We start from the raw sequence: 15,057 nt of genomic DNA on the forward strand, positions 1-15,057 counted from the left end.
TATCTAAAATTATTTACTGGCACGAAACAAACTGTCTTGTACATTTACTGTGCGTTTATTGCCACAGGAGATAGACAGTTTTTCTAAACAGCGTTCAGAAGATTAACGAAATTAAAAAATTTGTTTAAGCAGGCACCTGGACACCTAGGTGTCGAGGTTAAGGTTGTTCGATGTTAGCAACATTTTCTTTATGAGAGTTAATAATTGACAAGATGGCCGCTCGAGATTGGCCGCTTCGGAAAAGGTCAATGTGCCAAATAGAACCGGCATACTCCGATTTCGACAATTCGGTGCCGCGTGGACCGTCGATGAAAATAGCGCGGCGTGGCTCCGGTTCTATCTAGTTGCAAAATTATTTATAGACACGGAACAATGTGATCGTATATCTGAGTCGCGCGTCAATGTCACAAGTATCGGAGCCAAACTTGCTGAAATAATACTCGGCAACGGTTCTGTAACCGTGTCCTTGCGTTATCAGTATCGTCGGCCGCTAAACTTTTATCGCCGCCAAGAAGATCAAGACCAAGAGCTTTGATCTTGGATCAAAGTTGAACAGATTATATCGGTTTTTTCTCGTTTACACTTTTCAGCCAGCCGTGCGTTGTCATTGCGCTAGGATCAGTCGGGGGTGGCCGATTTTTCTGAAAAGAAAAAGATTACTACCACACCGCTAGATCACGCTAGATCACACGTACACAAGATTTGCAAGGGACTCCAGGTCTCATTTGTTAATAATGCGGAGATGGGACTTTTCCCAGGTCAAAAGCGTTAGATGAAAGATAAATCTAGCGTTTTCTCGGCATAATTTGCAATGTTCGGCAGAACGTAGCAGTCAAGTGACACAGCGGGGACATGCAGTGAGTTCTCTATATATGTCGCCGAGGCATGGCCGATAAATGTCGCGGGATTGTCCCCACTAGCGCGGGCCCGCGAGGGGCTGAGAAGCTCGAGAGACCTCGGTCGCCGAGGAGTGTAAGGTCGCGTGGATCAGAGAATAGTATCTCCTGGCCGATATATGTCCCTGACTGGATCCGTGTTTTGGACATACATTGAGTAAATAATGTACACTGTATTCTCAATATATGTGCAAAGTATAATCTATATCTCCTCTATCTGTAACTGAGACAGATAGTCGGACGATAGGCGCGTTGAAAGAAAAATAAATAAAAAAAGAGCAAAATAATTTACGAGGCCCGTCGCGACTGTCACGAGGCCTCGCATGAATATGAAAGGGAAAACAGCTCGAGTATGGAGTATTGACAAAGTCATGCGATTTTTAAGAGCGTCCGAATATTAGTGGCAGTCACTGTATATGGTGTTGGGATCCAGGTGAGAAACGTAGAGACCGATTTGTACACTTGCAAATATATTTCGGACGTTTCAGATGTACAGCTCTGGATACTCCACGGAAACAAAATGACAGACCTTCACGCAGAAGAGTCGTAGAAAAATAAAGCTAGCTAATTCTAGGGATCGCGTACTTGTACCTAGAAGAGCGGAAGGGAAAGGGCAAGGATGACCAAGCCTTAGAGCTGAACCCTGACCGTCGTGATTCAGGGTTCGGAGGGGATTCAGTGGTGAAAATGCTCGAAAACATCTGAGTCATTAGGCTAGCGCGGAGTTGGCGATTATCACGGATTGGTCATCCAACTTTGGTCTAAGGGCCGACCGGTTCGAGGAATTCAGAATGAGCTACGACCTACGACCCCACTTTCCCCTGTGACGATCTAGCTTGCCGGAAGACGTCATAGGGGGGGTTGTTGTCGAAAAAGGAGGGTAGAAAGAGCCACAAGTGGCTCATGAGTCCTGTTGTGCAGCGTTGAGAGTTTCAGATCCCCGCTTTTTGGAGGTATTTCATCCCTTTATTGTTTAACAATCACGGCTGTGGGAAAGGAATGAATAGAAAGAAATAAGGCACATTTGGTCGGATAGAAGTGAATCGAACGGTGGCATTGGCAAGCACGTGTCCTCGCGGGTCGCGATACGAGAAGCGTGCGAAATTCCTCGTGCCGGTCGGCCAACCAGATACGCTCTCTCTCTCTCTATCTCTCTCTCTCTCTCTCTCTCTCTCTCTCTCTCTCTCTAATTCTCTATTTCTCGTCGTTCCGTCTTTCCCGGCTGGCTTCTGTATTTGCAAACACGTGTCATCGAGTATCCGAAGCAGGCTCGTATATTCAACGATACTCGAGCTGCTTTCCCTTTCATATCCGCGCAAGGCCTCGTGACAGTCGCCTAGTGAATTTTGTTCTTTTTTTTTTACAACGAGCCTATCGTCCGACTTATCTGACAAATTTGAGTCCCGCATGAGGGACGGCCGACCGAGAAAGAAATATTCCACGAGAGCCTCGACCGACCGGGAACCGATCGCCGAAGGACCTTTCTCGTTGATCTAATTGACACCGATATTGTGTCAGCGACGCCTTTCTCGGCTGTCATCTTTCGAAGAAAGCCGGCGCACGATCGCGATCGCGAATGTTTCCCGGCCGTTCGTTACGTAATCCAGTGTCCATCGAGCTTCGAACGACGCCCGAGGAAGCCTAATCGTTCGACAGCACCGCAGAGGAAGATCGTCGGTGGCGTTTCTGTGATCCTCGATCAGGTTCGGATTCAGCTTTTCGATGTTTTCTTGTACTTCGCCTTGACCTGCGTGTCACGTGGTCCCGTCTTCCCGCCGGGACGGTTAGGCTCTTTGTCTACGATCGTCGAATGCCAGTCGTTTCGGTGAGAGTCGAACAGTGCCGGTTGCCGAACGGTGGCGGTCGAAGCTGGCATAGTTCTCGCTTCTGTCTGTTCGATCATGCTCGTTCACTGCTTTGTAACGCCGTTACAGTTTTATTTCGTACTTGTGTAAATAGTTCGGGATTCATGGTCGGGACGTTACACGCGTGCTTACGTTGACTTCTGGGGCTGATTTCCTGGTCCGAAGGTAATTGAATGAGTTTCTGTAAACATTGGTTTTTGTAATTTTATTGCCTTAACAGCAGGAAAATATTATTATTTATTAGTCTTTCAATACGTGCCAATTTATCGAAAGTTTGTTTCATTTCATAATTAATTTAGTAACTTTCAGAAGGAAAACAACTTAGCTCCTCCATTTTAAATTTTCGACATCGTCTCTAATGTGCACTAAATTTGTGAACATCGTATACACAAAATTCTCTGCCATATGAAATAGAAGAATCGTTGACAAATTGAATTATATCATTTCTCGAGGTTTGTTTAGCCACTCTACATGTAAACGTAATTTATTGTGTAACAGAATTCTAATATTCTTAATAACAATAAGAATAACTAAAAATTGCCAACAGAAGAAATCTGTGTAACTTTCTATTCCTGGAAATGATGTGCACAGATTTTATTTTCCATGAAAACTCGCGGTTTCTTGACAATTGTAGATACAGTGTTGGCCGAGGGACGTTTAATCCTTTGTTAGGCACAATTGACCAAATTGGTTCGCGTCAAACGATTTCGTTTCGTATTCTCGAGCTGAATGCGTTCAAGTAAACATCGACGATCCGCTTATTATTGCTGTAATTATTACAATATATATTACATTACACAATTTATTCGTATATCGTGACATATACGTATAAAACATTATTATAGAAAATAAATATACGTGTAGGAAATTAATATAAGAAACAGATTCAATTTCGTGTCTACAAGTTGCAAAAATGAGTAGGTACCATTTAAACAGCAACAGCCTACGAATAAATTCAAAGCAATTTAATTTTGTCCAACGAAGATTTATGCTCAAAGCCTACAATGTTGCATTGGAAACACTGCACAGGCGTGCTCATATCTATTTTATTGGTTCAATAAACCGATCTAGATTTGGTCCGACCGTTACACATTGTGCGACTATAATTGTTACAGCGAAATATCATTAATTGATTCTCGATTCCAGAATTAATAACACTACTGTGGCAGCCTTTGTGCTGTCTTACGCCGCTGTCAATTTTCAGAAAGTTTTCCATACTCTCTCTATATTCCTTTTCCTTTGTTTTGTATTTTGGAAAAATTCTATCGTTCTTCTTATACACGTTCGTAAACAATTTTTTGGTGCAATAATCGCTTGAGTTGTTAATGTTTTCAGAAACAAAAATGAAGAATTCGACGAATTTAAACAACTCTACAGAACCAACCGAGATGACCGCACTGAGGCCGAAATTGAAGACTTTCGACCACGTGTTGCCATACGTCGGAGATTATGGCAGATACCAGTGGCTGCTTTTGCTTGCTTTACTGCCTTATGCTGTTATCTACGCTTTTCTGTACTTTTCGCAATTTTTCATAAGCATCATTCCCGCGGAGCACTGGTGCAAGATAGACGAATTATTGACTGTGAACTACACTCAGGAAGACAGGTAAATATCACCTAATCGAATTTACTATCGGTGAGATATGTACAAATAGGTCGCGTTTGGTACACAGGATAATTATTTAACGGTTTGCAGCGGTATACGAACCATTTGCTTAAGTCGACGATTTTCCATTAAAACGATCAATCTCTGAAGAAACTCTAACTACAGTAAGACAATAATTGGATTAATATTGTTGATCCAATTTTTATGCAACTTTTATCGATACATGCGCAATGCTTTTCCGATTAATACGACTCCAAACACGACACAATTTGGATCATATTTACCTGTTTAATCCACGAAGTAGTAGAACCTCGATTATCCGAACTAGTCGGTTCAAATTAATTTTATTCAGTGTTTGACTAGTCTAAAAAATAGAAATACCATTGTCCCTCCTTTGATGTCGTATTTTTATTGAAAATAGAAGACATTAGTAAAATTGAAAATGTTTATTCATTCTAATCGTTTATCAGATAGGGAAAGTAAACGGTACAAAATTTCTCAGGTTGACCAAGCTTTAGATTAGATTAGCTTGTTTACCTATATATATTTTTTATATTTCTAATAGTTCTAATATTATTTATTTTCTTTTCATATACAATGTGAAATGTTCAGGGTACAAATAGCAATTCCATCGTCGAACGAGTACCCTTATTACGATCGTTGTCATCGAAAGGACCTAAACTTCACAAGAATATTGCAATCCGGTGATGACCCACGGTCCTATCAACTATGGAACAATCGAACTGTCGAATGTTCCAGCTGGGAATACAATTTCACACAGATTCCATACCCCAGCATCGGTACCGAGGTGAAGTACCTTTTACATATTTTTATTTACTCGTATAATAATTATTTTCTGAGAAATACAATCGTAAAGAGGTAAAGTCACATTTTCAGCTTTCAGAATTTTTTGTGCTTCAACCGTAGAAGCTGTGCAAACAATTCCTGCGTGAGACGATTCCGTAGTTTCCCAAGTAGAATGGTATATTTTTCAATGGCGTTATCAACGTTTAAATAATGTTCGAGTCGGTCACCGTGACCCGACAAAACCGGTACGTCAACGGATGAGGAGAGGGAGCACGAATCGAGGGGAAAAGGTTACCCCCTCTCTGCCAGTACTGGACGAAACGCGTCACGTGACCGGGCCGCGGTGGAAGGGGAAATTAGAGTGGGGGAACAAGTCTTGATCTGGCGACACTGCCCACACGTTTCAAACATTATTTAAACATCATCAAACGGTGCTAATATTATTAAAAAAAAAAAATACCATTCTGCTTGGGAGACTCTACGGAATGATTCCCCGTAAAAAACGTTCGCATCGTTCCTATAGTTGTAGCGCAAAAAATTCTCAAAAGTTGAAAGCTCCTTCGCGAAATTGAGCCCGAGAACTGAATCATTGATCTTCCACCCCGATCCAGCTATCGTTAGATTAAAAAGAGTGAAAGTTGAGAGGGACACAGAGTTCAAAGAACCCATAGACAATAATTGTCCAGTGCTTCTCTCCGTCAATGACTCCTCGCGCCTCGTAATTAGCTTGATTGGGTATGCGGGCGAGAATACCTCGTGTCAACAGCCCAGGCGATATTCTTCTGCGGATCGATCTGCGGCGGTTTCGTGATCGGATGGATAGCGGATCACAAGGGGAGAATACCTGCGCTGATGGTTTGCAACGTCCTAGCCCTTTTCGGATCAATCGCCACCGCAAACGCTAACAGTTTTTGGTCGTTCGCAGCCAGCAGGTTCTTCACCGGATGGGCCTTCGACAACTGCATCGATATTCCGCTTATAATCGGTGAGCTTGAATGAAATCCTCGTGAAAGGGGCGAACAGCCTCGCAAATACGTTCAACCGATGATTAATCAGCCTGGTTGCGTAAGAGATAACGGCTAAAATTAATTCGAGTTCAATGCGCACGTCGGCTAATCGTTGTTTACATCATTTTTGCAGACTCATTGAAATGTCGACGTAGCTTTTACGTTTATGAGAGCTCTCCGCGGCAATTTTTATTTTGAAAATATACATGGACGATCAGAAAGGTTTTGTTTCAGTTTTCTTTAAAGGATGTTGCACTTTTTTGAGTCTACTTTAACACGTTCGGTTTGAACGGCTCGGTGAACTCGCGATATATGTCAACAACACGGGTCTTGCCAGCGTCATGTATCGTCCAGGAGACATAATCGACCCGTGGTGTTATGTTTACACTCCTCGGCGTTCGAGGTCCCTCAAGGGGACCCCGCGGTAGTGGAGATAATTCCGCGACGTTTATCATTCAGGCCTTGGCGACATATATAGAGAAATCAGTCTATTTAGTTTTTAAATACAACGTTTATTATTTTACAGTTCTCGAGTACATGGCAGTATCGAAACGCACTATAGTCGTAAATGTAGCGTTCGGTGTATATTTCGCCGCAGCCAGCACCATTTTGCCATGGATGGCTTATTATATTGCAAACTGGAGGATTTTCGCTTATATGAGCGCGCTGCCGTTGTTGTCTGTCTTCATCACGCCGTGGATTCTTCCCGAGAGTGCTCGGTAAATTATTTATATTAACCCTCGGACTCCTGCGACTTCTAGGCCTATACATCACAGTGTTAATTGAATTATGACGAGTAAATACCAGCACCTAATTTCTTTTTCAAGATGGTACGTTTCGAACGGACGAATGGACAAGGTTATCGAGAAACTGCAGAGGATAGCCAGGATAAATCGCAAGAAGCCGGATCCACATATTTACGAATCCTTTAGAATTGTAAGTATAATATTTAATAATCATTGTACTTTTTTTACTGGTCCAATCCGTATAAACGTGACAATTATTTCAGGCGAATATCGATGCAACGAAAGAACGCGAATCAGCAACCGTGTTCGATCTCTTCAGATCGCCCAGACTAGCGAAGAACACCATTCTTTTGGTTCTGTTTTGGCAAGTATGGGAAAATCATCCGAAAAAAAAATTAAGAGTTAACTGATCAAGAATTGTCTTGCAGGTGTTTCACCCTGATCGCATTCGACGGCCACGTTTATTCGTTGAAGCTGCTCCAGAGCTCGGTGTTCGTGTCATTTTCCTTCGCATGTGCCACGGAACTTCCGGCTGGGTTGCTATTGACACTTCTCTTGGATCGATGGGGTCGCAGACTTTGCGGATTTCTGAGTTTGTCAGTGACCTGTCTTCTAAGCATCGCTGAATTAATACTACCTTCCAGTAAGTGTTGTAAAGTTACTCCGAGAAGCATTGTAACACTACATTTCTGATTTTTGAAAATTCCTGATATCGTTGTAATTTCGTGGAAAAGAATCGTACAACGATAAATCTGCCCCATCCTAAAACGTGAAGCCTCTACTTTCATAAGCCATTGATCACTAGGTAACCTAGGTTCCGATAGTTTGCTAATTATTTTATATTTTATTTTGCAGCGATTGTCAAGTTAACAATGTCGGTGATGGCACGGTTTTGTCTCAATATGGCTGCCAATATTGGCCTCCAGTACGCTGTCGAATTACTGCCAACGCCTGTTAGATCGCAAGGAGTCTCGCTGATTCACACTGTCGGAATTGTTGCACATACTTTGGCCCCTTACATCATCGACACGGTAAGCAATTTATAAAATATCGTTAATTTTCGTACGTGAAAATGTCCACAGGGGATATAGGTATATAAATAAGAAATAATTTTGTTTAATTGTTCGGTTTAACAGGCAAAAGTATGGGAAGGCTTCCCAATGTTGATAATCAGCACGGTGGCCTTCTTGGGCGCCATGTCTGTTGTTTTCCTGCCAGAAACCCTCGGCCACGATCTTCCTCAGACCATCGACCAAGGCGAGGAATTTGGAAAAGATCAGAATTTTTGGTCGTTACCAAACCACCCAAAAGCGTTGTACGAAGAACAATATTAAGAACGATCTTACTTCCAATCAATCATCATTCTCACACAATTACATACAGTAAAACATGCGACGGAGAAGAGGAAAAGCGTAAGAAAAAGCATGATTCCATGTCGCTATAGGATCAACTTGTAATGGATTAGCAAACATAATTGCCACTATTGCTAGTTCGTGATATCGGAAGTACTTGTATTCCCATTATGTTTATGTATTTTAAGAATCCTCTCTTATCGTATTTTAAAAATCCTTTTTTTTTTAAATGTAATTTTCGCCCGAAAGAGTCAGAATGACAACTTTTATGTTCCCATTTTGTTTTTACTTTTATTCTACTTTTAGTCGATATTTTAAGCACTTTTTTTACTATATTGTTGGTGTTGCGTTAGGTATCTCGGATTGTTGAGTAGTCGACACGCGTGCAAGATTTAATGTTACTATTATTAATTCAGAAGTGAATGCTTTCAGTGAGAGCGCGGTTTTATTTGCCGTTAAATCTTTTAGAATTCGACAGCTTCAGTATTTATTTTTTAAATTGCATTAAATAAATGAAATAATCCTTGTGTGTGGGTATATTTACAGTGAAAAACAAAGTGTCAACTACTGAACAATCTTCGATACACAGCAATCGATTGAGTAATTTAATAACACAGATTGTGCCATCGTTTTAAGTATTGGTCATTATTATACCAGCAACAATGCTATTCATCGAAAAATAATAGTTCCTTGAGAAGTAATCTCCGTTTAGCCATCGTATTGCGTAAATATTATTCCAGAGTGTACATAGTGTACTAACAGATTGATTCTGTAGTGATCGCGCCACATTAAAATCTTAATTGACATTTAATTTATTTCAGAATCGCATTACCTGTCCGACTAGAAATTTTAAGTGTTCAATTGTGTATATTTTACAGTTATACAAGGTTACAAGATAAATCTCGAAATAAAAATCTCTAAATAAACAGATATTTTCTGCTTGTTATCTTCTCACTACAATTTCACATTGGCCTCCTTAATAATTAATTAGTTACTACCCCTTAGTTATTATTCATTCCCTGATAGCATGCAACCAGTGACATCAAATAAATGAACAGTGCTCGCATTATTTCTTATGTTCTATAGTTTCCATAACTTAATGGGCACTTTTATGGTCGGAAAAAAAAATAGCCCGAATCTCGACGCACCGTCTCCTGTAATTTTAAAATAGAATTCGTGCGTAATTAATTAGATATTAACGATTTTCTAAATGTTTTACCGTTCCTATATATACGACCAATTAATTCTTGCCGCTCTACCCATAAGACCCAATGTAAATTCCGGCACGTATTATTTGTTCTTCCTAAACGTCCGTACAGCGCCAATCCGTGCAGCGGCAAAACGCTCAAACTGTTCGCCAAATGTTACCGATAAAGCAGAAATTTCTGCGATAGTGGCGCCACTAGTGGCCAAATCGGGAAGCTCTGTCAGGGGTCCGTACAGCGCCATTTCGTGCAGCGGCAAAACGCTGAAACTGGTAGCCAAATGTTAGTTCCAATTCTACCGCTAGATGGCGCTAACGGTGATTTTCAGTAGTTACCGACCGTGCACTTATCTGTCGGTAAAATTTGGCTAACAGTTTGAGCGTTTTGCCGCTGCATGAAATGGCGCTGTACGGACGTTTAGGAAGAGCATATAATTCGTGCCGGAATTTACATTGCGTCTTATGGGAAAAGCGGTACGAATTAAGTGGTCGTATATGTAGGAACGATACAACATTTAGAAAGTCGTGAATATGTAATTAATTACGCACGAATTTTATTTTTAAATTATCTGAGGAGATGCGTCGAGATTCAGGCCACCTTTTTCGACCATTAAGTTACGCAGTTGAGTTGTGGATGTTTCAGAAAATGTGAAATATTGAAGCAATACTATATTTATTTAACTCGATTGAAATTAGTTTTTATTCAATAAACTTTACATGCTGCTCAATTCAATCGTTATTGTAATTAAATAACAAGTTTTAATCTCTCCATTCTCTTATCACACATTACACATGGACGAATAAAATCAGCGTTAATTTTACAGATCAAGCTTCAGACACTGTATGTCCACAGCATCCCCTTTATACCTATTTAGTTGACTCAAAAGTTGCAATTTCGGTTGTTCGCAATGCATATGCAGTTCGTACGCGCTGCATATATTTAATAGTATAGATTCCTGCAAGCTTTTTACAGGATTCTTCTTAATTGCACTTTCGTATAAATGCACGGCCTCCTTCAACTGGCCTGTGTACAAAAGACAAACAGCCATATTATTAATTAACGCGACGTTGGAAGGATCCAACATAGCTGCCGCTTGGAAGCATTTGTACGCTTCCTGAAAGGAATTGTTTGCTACAGCCATTAGACCCCTATCCATCCATTCTCTAACAGTCAGACTATCATTCTGCTTGTGCTCGTTGATAAGCAACTTCTCTGCAGTTGCAACATCTCCCAAAAACAGATGTAATCTTCCTATGCTAGCCTTTAATGCTTCTAATTGTTCAGGAGTCCAATCTGGAGAATTGCATAATTTTTCTAAAATGTCTATAGCCAGTACATAATTTTTCATGCTAACTGCACAATTGGTAATGGATATTAAAACTCTAGACCTCCTTCCTTTCCATAAGCGTACAGCATCCTCTTGTTCTGTAGCATTCACTGTAACGCGAGATCCATCTCCACTGTAACCAGCATTAAAATTTGCTATTATCTGATGTACAGTGGCTAGAACTTTGTACAGATTATCCAACGCCTCTTTGGGTCTACCGCAGTACAACGGTATCTCTGCTAAAAGTAATCGAAAGGAAAATGAGGCCATAGAACCTGGCCTGGTACCATATAAATCAGGATAAAATGTGAAATACATATCAGGTTTATCCAGATTACCAAACGGCTTTGATTCGTTCTCAAGAACATCTATCTGCCTGAGTTTGGCCAATAAAGCTAGCCTTGTGTACCATAACTGCAAAGAATGTGGAGTATGTTTGCTAGGCTGGTTTATCTTGCCATACCCTTGGGCATACACTGCTAGAAGTTTCCCTGACAAATTTATCGCTGCTTTGTAACAACCGGCTTGTATTAAACTCCTCAAGCCACGTTCGTCTTGTGTTACATCTGAAGCTGTACGCACGTTTCTGTGAATATTTTCGTCTTCTCCTAAGCAGCGAATGGCAGCACTTTTTATTAAATCTTGCATATCTCCTTGTATCGCCAACCCTGGCATCGTTAGGTTTTCCCTTTCAAGGGAATTACTTCCTGTGGTTGATGTGGCAATACTACGTAACACTTTCCTCGTTTTTTCGGAAGGTATCCAAATATCCCTATGAGTATCATTTGTTGTACTGTGATCGAGCAATTCATTATCGAACAGTGTGCTGGTCTTTAGGAACTCGTTCGCACGATCGCCCATTAATTCGAATTCCGGCATTCTGCATACACCTCCCTGTACGTCAGAAAAATCATTCTTTTTTGAAGGAACGATCTCATCGAAGATCGTTCGCGATCCATTCTCGAAATAACGACTGATATCGGATTCTTTGTCTTTTGTAACCTCATTGGCGATGTCAGAGGTTTGTTTCATTGAACAATCAGATTTTTCTGCCATCCCAGGTTCAGTATTTAATTATATGCCCCTTTCCACGCTTAAAAGTTATTTACATATATTTATACGACCTTCAAGAATGTTATAATACACATACATCACATTACGTCAACTGTCAAAATCAGAGGAATACATTTTCTCATGAAGCACACCGAGTAGACAAGCGTTATTGACAGGTGAACGTGAACGGTAAAATATTAACTGAAATTGTCATTCAAGGGCTAAAAAAATTAGTTGGAAGCATGGGATTGTACTGGGGAATCCTCTGCGTCCGTCCTATCCGACAAAGCCAAATTATTGTTGCAAAATAAAGAGTATTGAATATTTATTACTGTAGCAAATTATTCTTACCACTTTTTCCATAAGACGCAATGTAAATTCCGGCACGAATTATTTGCTCTTCCTAAACGTCCGTACAGCGCCATTTCATGCAGCGGCAAAACGCTCAAACTGTTAGCCAAATGTTACCGACAGGTAAGTGCACGGTCGGTAACTACGGGAAATTACCGTTAGCGCCATCTAGCGGTAGAATTGGAACTAACATTTGGCCACCAGTTTCAGCGTTTTGCCGCTGCACGAAATGGCGCTGTACGGACCACTGACAGAGCTTCCGGATTTGGCCACTAGTGGCGCCACTATCGCAGAAAATTCTGCTCTGTCGGTAACATTTGGCTAACAGTTTGAGCGTTTTGCCGCTGCACGGATTGGCGCTGTACGGACGTTTAGGAAGAGCAAATAATTCCTGCCGGAATTTACATTGGGTCTTATGGGAAGAGCGGCACGGATTAATTGGTCGTATATATAGGAACGATGAAACATTTAGAAAATCGTTAATATTTAATTAATTACGCACGAATTCTATTTTAAAATTACAGGAGACGGTGCGTCGAGATTCGGGCTATTTTTTTTTCCGACCATAAAAGTGCACAATTATGCTTTGGGAATTATAGGAAATAGGAAATAGGAGCACTGCTGTGTTAATTGATGTCATTTATTGCGTAGTGTCAGGGAATTAATAATAACTGATTAATTGAAAACTGAATTTATTGAAAATTGTTGTTGTATCGTTACTGAGGGTTCGCTCTAGCTTCTTCAATTATTAAATATCATGAACGAATGAATATTGCTGAAGGATTGCCAACTAAGTCAAGCCGCATCTAAGTCATCCGAAATACGACGAGAGCCGGTCCCCAGGCATCGTCTTATATCGGAATAGAGCTGAAATATCGGTGCGAGTCGGAAATGACTCCGACGTAGGCTTAGAACTCGCTGGTGTCCGAGGGTTGAGATAATAAAACGTCGAATGTGGAACGCACGGAGCCTCGTTGAAGGAGAGAGAAATGGTTCGGCGGCTAGAAGGATCGTTGAACAATGGTCGCCGGTTTTCGAAATGCGCGAAAGAGTTGTGGGCAAGTTAACAAAAGGGTGGGGACCGGAGCTAGCGCAGCGGGCCGAGAGAAAAAAATCGAAAGCCTCGAAAACGAACATATCGGCGCGAGGGGCGCACGGATTCTCTTTGTCGCTCGAGTTTTTAAGAGTGACCACAAACAAAACCGGGGCCTCGATCAATTTAGTCTCTCGAGCGAGCGCATATAACATTCGCCTCGGCTCATGCTCGTGTGGTTGGTTCGCGAATACACGGGGCACGGACCGCTCGAAATTCGCTCGATTCAGAAGCATTTCGCTAGCCCAGGAGAGGCGTTTTGTTGTCGGCATTGGGGAGGAGAGGAGGCCGACCGTTTTCGTAATGGCTCGTTCATTCGAGAGAATCGCCGTAAAAAAATCGTGCATGCATCATTCGTCACCCATTATTCCCCGGGCCTTTATTTTCCGGTGGTTAGCCTTCGTCAGACTTTTCGTACACGGACGCACAACACGCGGATATCATCCTTCGCCTTGCACCGGATGCCTTTCAACTTAGAACGCTACTAAGCCAGCCAAAGTGATCCCAGATTCTTTATTTTACAATTGTTAGCAAACACGTTTTCATGGACACTTACCAGAGACTTTTGAGACACAATAATATCGAAGAATTTTACGCTGGTCTAGTGCAAGCAATAATTGAGCCCTTAAGACGCGGCGTTGCAATAAATAGATAACTTTTATCTTAGCACTTTTTCATGAAATGCACTTGCGGAGCTGCGGTTTGCACGAATTGAACGGTGTCTAAACGTTTTCACTTTGTTGTCTGTTTGACTGAGGAGGAATTTCGCAGCATCTCGCTGCCCGTTTTCTAAACGTTCAAGGATGCCCGCCGGCACGTCAGCAATTTTAAGTTGGACACGTACAACCACGTGAACAATTCTTCAAGTACCTCAACGGCTTATTGGCGGGCACGAAGCGAATCGCCCACCTATCTATTTGATCTCTCGAGAGTGAAAAATATTTAAATGCTGTCGCTGCTCCTTTATAGCCGACGCGTTTCCACACACCTTGCATCTAAACCTCGGCGCTTTATTTATTCGTCACACATCCAACACCTTCAATCATTTAATTTCCAATTTTTTGAACCATTTACCACAGAAGTGCAATTTCAATTAATTGCCAGTTTATAGCTTCAATCACGCTCTTGTAGCTATCAGATTACAAATATTCTTATTCTCAAATTTCCAAATATAAAAATTTCCGAATTTCTAAATTCCCAAATTTCTAAATTTCCAAATTTTTAAATTTCCAAATTTACAATTTAAAAAATTTTCAAGTTTCCAAATTTCCAAGTGTTTAAATTTCCAAATTTTGGTCGCAATAAATTTGCTTAAAGAGGACTACCAAGGTCTGCAGAATTTGTGACATAGTTGTTGAAATTTTTATCGCCACAGAGTTGTTTAAAAGTTGCCAAGGGGAGGTTGGAATATTTCCGAAGCTTGTATATTCGCGAAGCTTGTGATTGTAAGTATTTTCGCCACCTGGACTAAACTTGTACATAGTTTGTTATACGTACATACATATTCAGTGTAGAGGCGATTCGACTTCAGCGAAACACGACGCCGTGAGGCATACAAGACGTACTTGAGAAGCTCTTTTTTCAAGTGTCGCCACGGCAGCGAAGTCGACGGCATTGTCTCCATTGTTGGCGAATCGTAATCAATATTTTCACAATATGGCGCCATTGTCCTTAGCACGAGCGAGGTGCAAGGGTTCTTCGTGTGTTCCGCGAAACCTTTCATCCCCCCACACCACTGCACATCGTTGT

General features: G+C 41.3%; 2 protein-coding genes and 1 long non-coding RNA gene across 4 annotated transcripts in view; 1 reads left to right on the forward strand and 2 right to left on the reverse strand.

Annotated features, from left to right (window-relative positions):
• The window catches only part of LOC143360565 (uncharacterized), a 272,755-nt gene that overhangs the window by 194,958 nt on the left and 62,740 nt on the right, over window positions 1-15,057 (reverse strand). The window lies entirely within an intron of this gene.
• Window positions 2,288-9,202, forward strand: LOC143360252 (carcinine transporter-like). 2 transcript variants are annotated; one of them, XM_076798941.1, is made up of 10 exons: window positions 2,288-2,599; window positions 4,097-4,367; window positions 4,980-5,175; window positions 5,901-6,159; window positions 6,708-6,900; window positions 7,009-7,117; window positions 7,191-7,291; window positions 7,356-7,570; window positions 7,783-7,958; window positions 8,064-9,202. In XM_076798941.1, the coding sequence occupies exons 2-10, from the start codon at window positions 4,105-4,107 to the stop codon at window positions 8,259-8,261; spliced, it is 1,710 nt and encodes a 569-aa protein (XP_076655056.1). In that variant the 5' UTR covers window positions 2,288-2,599; window positions 4,097-4,104; the 3' UTR covers window positions 8,262-9,202. The 2 variants fall into 2 exon arrangements, with proteins under 2 accessions (XP_076655056.1, XP_076655055.1); XM_076798940.1 differs by lacking the exon at window positions 2,288-2,599 and adding an exon at window positions 2,626-2,926.
• On the reverse strand, window positions 10,156-12,160 carry LOC143360260 (trafficking protein particle complex subunit 12). The gene has a single exon (XM_076798954.1). The coding sequence runs from the start codon at window positions 11,865-11,867 to the stop codon at window positions 10,302-10,304; it is 1,566 nt and encodes a 521-aa protein (XP_076655069.1). The 5' UTR covers window positions 11,868-12,160; the 3' UTR covers window positions 10,156-10,301.

Source organism: Halictus rubicundus, chromosome 13 (assembly GCF_050948215.1).
Source record: "Halictus rubicundus isolate RS-2024b chromosome 13, iyHalRubi1_principal, whole genome shotgun sequence".
Lineage (NCBI taxonomy): Eukaryota > Metazoa > Arthropoda > Insecta > Hymenoptera > Halictidae > Halictus > Halictus rubicundus.

Excerpts from the sequence above, each read along its gene's own strand:
- LOC143360260 (XM_076798954.1), bottom strand. The coding sequence starts at position 11,867 with ATGGCAGAAAAATCTGATTGTTCAATGAAACAAACCTCTGACATCGCC.
- LOC143360252 (XM_076798941.1), top strand. The coding sequence starts at position 4,105 with ATGAAGAATTCGACGAATTTAAACAACTCTACAGAACCAACCGAGATG. Across the intron at positions 7,118-7,190 it reads TTTACGAATCCTTTAGAATT|GCGAATATCGATGCAACGAA; the intron begins GTAAGTATAATA and ends CAATTATTTCAG. Across the intron at positions 7,571-7,782 it reads TGAATTAATACTACCTTCCA|CGATTGTCAAGTTAACAATG; the intron begins GTAAGTGTTGTA and ends TTTATTTTGCAG.